Raw genomic sequence first — 7,123 nt, 5'->3', positions numbered from 1 at the left:
TGACCCCATTTCACACCCCTCAGCCCTTCAGGCCCCCCTTCCCCTGCACTGCTGAACACAGAGCTAATCCTCTTCCATCACCACCCTAGGGAACAGCCTCTGATGCCCTCAGACGAAGGACATCCAGTGCCCACCTCAGCTGCAATCCCCCACCTCAGCTCGCCCAGTTTGTCCCCTCCCGGCCTCCTCTGTCCCCGAGTCCCACTGACCTGGGGAGGTCCCACCCCTCCGGACCCCCGGTGTCCCTTGCTGGCTAGCAGCTGTGTTTCAGGGTCCTGCCAAGAGCTGTACTTTTTCGGACGAAAAACACTCCTGGACCCTAGACCAAAGGGGTTGGCAGCCACCTCCCGACCTAAACAAGAGGGAGGAATGTCAGGCACATCACGAAACACAAGGCCAGCTTCCCAGAACTGTCAGGCTCCATTAGCCCTAAAGGGGGCTGACAACGAAAGGGTTTTAAACCCCAAACCACCGCTCTAAGCGAGCTCTCCCTTGCTAACGAACCACCCACAAGCTGAAATGCAGGCTCAAGGCACAGGCACGGCGACGGGCGCAAGAGCCGCAGGCAGACACAGCCGCTGCTCTGTCTGCTCCCCCAGAGGCTCTTTTCCCCTTCACGAGGCACAGATGTTTATTTGCTTTTCGCAGTGCTGCATCCTCAGCCTGCCTTTATAACTGAACAGGGCTCAGCTCATCAGCACTAGCTTCGTTCCACCGTACTGGAAAACAGATCTAGACAAAGAGCAAGCGACGACTGAAGGAGAGGAGACGTGTAATTAAGCCCTAACACTGAGGGATTCTTGTTTGAAGTGATATCTGATGCAGAAAGCAAGCAGCGGTCTAGGGACACACGCATTATTACTGCTTATTATCTCTGCCAGCCAGGGGCTGGGATCCTCTCTGACAGCAGCCCACGGAGAACAAAAAGGTGTCTCTGGTCCAGACAGCTTCTTCCTCCCTCCCTTTCTCTTGCCTCGTGAATTTTATGCTTATAGTCCCCACAGGGAATGTATCTGGGCTGACGGTGAGGCTGGGCAGGATTCCCACCTCCCTCTTTGTTAAGGGAAAACGCCTGCATAAAGATGCCAGGAGCCATCCCTAAGGTCTCCCAAAAGATGTGGCAAGCAAGGAACCGTATCAGTGCCTCCCACCCCATATTCACATGGGCGCTAGGCTTTCCACCCCATTCCAGGGGACAGTCACGTCTAATACAAGGGCAGATGAGTGCAAGGCTCACACCACCACACAAAGGGCATGCAGCATCCTTCAGAAGGGGGAGACAAGGAGAGCAGGCCTGGAGAAGGGAACTTCACGAAACGCAGCGACTAAAGGAAAGGAAAAGTCATGATTTAAACCCTGCTTGACCCAGAGAAGAGCTGAAATCACTTTGTGTCCCTGGAGAACATCTGAAACACCCCGTTAACAGGTAAAAACAGGTCTCCTTTTCTCTCTTCTTTCACAAACCCCTGCTTCCTCTCCACCCCCACCAAAATGCTGTGCAGCAAAGCATCCTGCCCTTATGGTGACCAAAGCTAGAATGCAACTCCTAGATACAATGTACTGTTCATTCCTTTGAGCTCAGAAAATGAATCACTTTACACCAACAAAATATTGAGTATCTGTCACACTCCCAAGTTCTGGGGTAACTATCTTTAGGCCTAACCCTAGATCACTACACAGCAAAGAAAATAAAAGAAGTATCTTCCCCACTTATTCATTATAACAAACACACAAACCCCTTTAAAATGTCCACATTTGCATGTTAAATACTCACGTTATCTGGTGATTATCCTTTTGGTAGATTTTTTTGAGGTCCGGATACCAGAGGAGGAAAAAAAAAAAAAAAAAAGGAAAGAAAAAAAAAAAACACAGAAACAGATTTGCCAACCAAAGAAGAAAGAAGAGAGGACACTGCCACTTCATAAATAATCCAAACAACATGGGAGTAGATGTACTCGCACGTTATAAAAATCTTGAGAGAATAGCCTTGCAGAGGACTAAAGCCTCCTGTGCTCAGTGCAGTGTCATATAGTTGTGTCTATGCTAACACGCTTTGCAGATTTAGTAAAGCTGGACTCTAACGTGCAGTACACTCAAGAGGTCATTAAGAAAACAGTACAGACATCTGCAGCTAACTAAAAAAATCAGTGGAATTATTCACATACAAAAAGTTACGGGAACATGCATTTGGGAGGAAACAGGTACTTAAATTAATCCTTTCCAAATGAACATATGCAATAAAAATGGAATTAACACCTGTGCAGATAAAATACTTCTGCTCCCTTACATGGTGATGCTTGTATTGCATTTTCAGTCCTTCCTAATAAGACTCCCGATAGCTCTGAAAACATGACATCATCTCTGTAATGATGCAAAGAACTGCAAGTTACACAAGGCTTTGCTTCTTGATCTTGGGGGACTTTTTATAGCTAACTTTGCAAGAGCTGTAAATGATGAACGGGAATCACGAACATTCTGACCTGCAGAAATTTGGAACATTTTTCTTTAAAAAGGGGCAAAAAAAGCATTTCGTGCCCATTTTTCATAGCCACGCGTCCAAAAGTAACCTCATTGGATACAAAGAGAGGAAGGGGATGCACAGAGAACTGGCTCAGAAACTTTGCTCAACAGCTCACAGAGGGAAAGAGGGCGGTGAAGACCTGTTAAGTAATAGCAGTACACATCTAAATAAACAAGTTATTTTAATAACTCTGCAACTTGAGCATTCAAGCGAATATAATTTTATCCTGGATAATATCAACATCTGAAGATCAGTGTAATAATGGGATTTTATATAATTTTTAGGCTTCTGGTCCATAACCATTTTACATCTAAACAGGGCATATCTTGACTTTTCTCCACTATTTTGTTTTTTATTTGGTACGAATGTCAGTCAGTCCCAAGGTTTTTCTTTGTTTGTTTCTCCTTCTTCACCTTCTTGAAGACAAGTTTATGCTGAGAACCATCCTCCGGATTTTTTCCTCGTTTTTTAAAATATTAGCTTTTACAGCACAGATCTTGTCTTGCTGGTCTTTAATCAACTGTTCCAGTTCAGCCAGTTCAGCTTTTAGTGGTTCTACAGCACTGTCTGTGATGCTGAAAGAGACACAAAGAGCATAATGTTATTGGAAACATTACGCTGCTTCAGGTTACTTAAGCCTCCAAGAACGTACATTCAATACTTGAAAGCTTGCAAAGAATTTCAGTGGTGCCCACCCTTCCTGAACGAAAGTTCAGGATAAGAAGCACAAAGGCAAAGCTAACAACGTGGACAGAGAAGAATATTGTTCAGGAAAGATCACCCGCAATTCAAAGTGAACAGTATCGTCTTGGTAATGTAGCTTTTCTGCTAAGATCTCCGTGCTTTGCAGTTATTTCACCCCACCTTACACGTGTGTCAAGCACTGCTTTCACTTTACCCAGCCAAGAACTGCAACCGCCTCGCCCAGGGACGAAGCAACCTGACTCTGCAGGGCAGAACAAAGCAGGAACACCCACCTTTACTGGGGCCCCTGTTTGTTACCATGGTGTATGTGGTGACAGCCAGCCCTCCGGGCCTCACCACGAGAGTTTAAGGGAGAGAAGCACATTGTAGAGCAAGAAATTCAACTGCTGTGGGGGTTGCTGGCCTGCTACCTGCTATTTCCTACAAGAAACCAGCAAGTCAGCAGCAAGACACCAGTGGCTGCCAGCAGCACCAAGTGACAGCAGGTAGACATCTGATAAGAGGTGAGGTACATGAAAACTGACCCATCGCTAGCTGCTGACAAGGGCAGGCAATCCTACACTAATAGGAAATTTAATAAAAGGGAATTATATGCTTATAAACCACAAGCACAATGGCAAATCTTAAGCGAATGGGGCTGTTTGGCTTTAAAAGCAATGTGCCCCTCTCTGTGATGCTTAGCTGATCTACAGGAATGCTTAACAGCTCAGGAATCAATGGACCGAACCAGCCCGCTGTCATTCTGAATTACCCAGTCACTTTAAGCACTCATTAGCTAAAGTCTGCATCTCATAATCATTTAGTTTTCTCCTCCGTTCTACACCATCAGCATAAATCACAGAAAAAAAATCACCAGAAATTGCACTACCATTCCCCCAGTGGAATCCTTCAATTGTCTTTCACAGAAGCAAAAAAAAAGAAAAAAAAACAAAGACACGCATCCAAATTCCACTACACATGGGAAGCATTGACTTCTTCATGTCTGATACTGGGTAATTCTTCACGAAGGATTTGACATGCCATAGCACTGCGCTGATCTGATTAGGATCTAATACTGATCTTCATGAAGTGCTGCAATTTGCTGCGGCAGTCCTAGCTCATGAAAGAGAACTGAGTGGCTGTGCTGAAGAGATGCTAACTTGCACGAAACAGCTGTCCATCATAAAGTTTGGGTCGACATCGACCTGCAAACAAAGTCAGGGGGCCAGTTCCTTCCTCCTCTCCTTCGGCATCGATATGAAGGTGAAAGCTTTGTCTGAGGTACAATCTGCCAGGGAACTTAGCAGGCAGAAAAAGCCAGTTAAGCACACCTAGAAACTACACTGGGAAACCAACTGAAGCACAGATGACTTGTTTGGCCACAGTGGACCCACCGAGTGAGCACGTGCTTGGAGAATGGTGCGAGACTTGTTCCCTATCCCTAGCTCTGGTTTGAGCTGTCTGGCAAAGGGGAGTGGGTCGATGCCTCAGTTTCTCCAACAGAAAAATAAAGTCAAATGCCATTTCCTTTCTCTTTGCAGAGGTGGTGCATTCCGAGGCCAACCACAGTTTAAAACTCTGCCAAGGTTCCTGGATAGAAGGTGCTATGTAAGTGCAAGGAATTAACATCATTACACTTTATATGTGAACCAAAGCCCTAATTCCCACCCCAGCCCGTGGACTAAGCCAGCAACTATAAAACTTCCAACATTTAACACATTGCTACTTACCAAGATGGGGCTTAGCTAAGAATACCACTCAGAGGCATACTTGCTTCTACAAGAATTAAGCATAGCGATTCAGGGAAGAGCAAATTTATCTAGTCTCATTATGAATCCAAGAAGATAAAATTGATCATGAATACTTAAGATCATTTTTAAGATCAGAGGACACAGTTGGCATGGTAGTTCTGTTTCCAAGGAGAATAAAGATGTATCGGTCAGGCAAGTGAGGCCAAGAAACTCTTTCTAGGCTTGACCTCCTTGACTCTGTCAGGCATGCCACCTTTCCTCTCCTTGCTTTCTGATGTTGTTTTTAGACCATACACAGACAATCACCACTGTTATTACCACTGCTGCAGAATACAGTCTTCGATGGCACACAGAAAGCTGTTTGTGATTTGGGAATCTGATGCTTGTCCCAGTTCACAACCCAGTTTGCTCCTTAAATATTCGTGAAGGAAAAAAAGCAAAAACATTAAGCCCTCTCATCTCACATAAATGTCTGCATCTCTGCTGTCATGTACATCGTGTGAAATTGAGCTGAAAAGACCTTCAGACTTTAACACTTCAAAAACCAATTTGGACTGCAAAAAAAATTCCCCAAACCACAAAAGTGACTGATGACAAATTCGCTTTTAAGAGCGAGTAAAACTCTCCCTTCTCCTAGAAACAAGAATCTGTCTTGAGAGATAAATCAAACTTTCCCTGACCACACTGACCTTTGCTCTTTCTGCAGAGCTTCTGCATGCTGTCTGTTCTCATGCCGCCACATCTGCAGCTCGTTCTTCATGGCATCCATGTCTTCCTGAATGTAATCCATGATCCTGCCAAGTGTGAGGGCACTCCGGCACAGTGTCTGAATAGAGACCTGAAACTTCTCGATTTCTTTGGCTACCAGGTCTCTCTCCTTCTTCCTAGCTGCTTCTGATACAAGAGGCTTCTCCTAACAAAGAGGAATGAATAAGAAAGAAAACATCAAAATTAGGAAAAACATTTGTTGTACACGAAGTATCGAATGATGAAGGCTTTAGAGACCACCGACTGAAGTATCTGGAGAAATTTTTATGACAGCTTGCAATGAAAGGGAAGAAATGAAGCAATAGTCTAGAAACAGATGAGCAGAAAGTCTACCACATCCAAGTCTCACTGCTAGGGAGAGCTGCTACAGAACTCTGCAATAACATCAGCAATATTAAATCGCTTTTGGGTCAGAAAGCACACAACATTAAAATTAGCGTTTGATCCCATAAATGACCTCACTGATGTTCTTGACATGATCTTTCCCAGAGCAGTGGGGGGGGGAGGTGTTGGGGGAGACCACCTCATTCGGTCATGTTTGACTGAATACCTTCAGCTCAACGTATTTTGATGTTAAAAGGCAAGCTTCTGGGGCTTACTGTGGCATCATTACACAGAATCTCTCAACACATGTGTAATGCTGAACAACACATTTGCTAGAGATCTGCTGCTGCCACTCTAAATCACACGTCCATCTGTCTGTCCAGCCATCCATCTGTCTGTCCATCCTTCCCCTGCACACCGGGGGGCTGCCCAGCACAAGGGCTTCATGGATTGACGTTCACTCAATACTACTGCAAGTCACAATACAACCACACCAAAAAAAAGGTCACGTTCAACTCCAGAGGACCGTGATCATAGCTTCTGAGGGGCAGTATTTTGGGAGAAGCAGAAGCGTCCCTGCTTATGCTGACAGGGTACCACACCACAAACATTCACTGGACCTGCTCAAGGCAGTGTTTTAGGAGCTGCATTGGATGCTCAAGACTACAGCCACCTTGCAGTACATCATTTAGTTCTCCAAATCGCTCCCTTCAAGATGCTTCTCTCTTTCCACCGGCTGTATCTGCAGTTCCAGCTCCTACTGCTGGTCCCAATAATAGCACCGCATGCTGCACAGCTGAAATAGGTGGTGGTTATTCCCTTCCTTGTAGTTCTGTTAACAGTGTTTGTAAAGCCATGCCGGCTGCAGATGTGGCCTCAATAAACTGCACTACTCAAAAATAATTTGGGCTTGTGCACGCTTCCCTCGTGAGCAGCCAGCAGACTCTCTGTGGTCAGTCTCTGAAGCCTTGCTGCAAGTTAAACACAGGGAAAGCGTGTGCTAAAACGGCAGTCACAAAGAGCAAAATGATGCCCTAAAAAGAGCAAAATGATGCCACATGACGAACACTTTGTC

At 45.2% G+C, this 7,123-nt stretch overlaps 1 protein-coding gene across 1 annotated transcript in view; it reads right to left on the bottom strand.

Annotated features, from left to right (window-relative positions):
- Positions 1 to 2,810: 2,810 nt before the first annotated feature.
- TRAF3IP1 (TRAF3 interacting protein 1) overlaps positions 2,811 to 7,123 on the bottom strand; it is a gene marked incomplete at its 5' end in the record, with an annotated part of 42,253 nt that continues 37,940 nt past the window's right edge. Inside the window, 2 exons of the mRNA XM_084289033.1 lie at positions 2,811 to 3,096; positions 5,646 to 5,869. Coding sequence (XP_084145159.1) covers positions 2,931 to 3,096; positions 5,646 to 5,869 — 390 coding nt within the window. The 3' untranslated portion in view covers positions 2,811 to 2,930. The remainder of the gene's footprint in view (positions 3,097 to 5,645; positions 5,870 to 7,123) is intronic.

Source organism: Netta rufina (assembly GCF_964035555.1).
Source record: "Netta rufina genome assembly, chromosome: 6".
NCBI lineage: Eukaryota > Metazoa > Chordata > Aves > Anseriformes > Anatidae > Netta > Netta rufina.
This window is presented reverse-complemented; position numbering and strand designations above follow the sequence as displayed.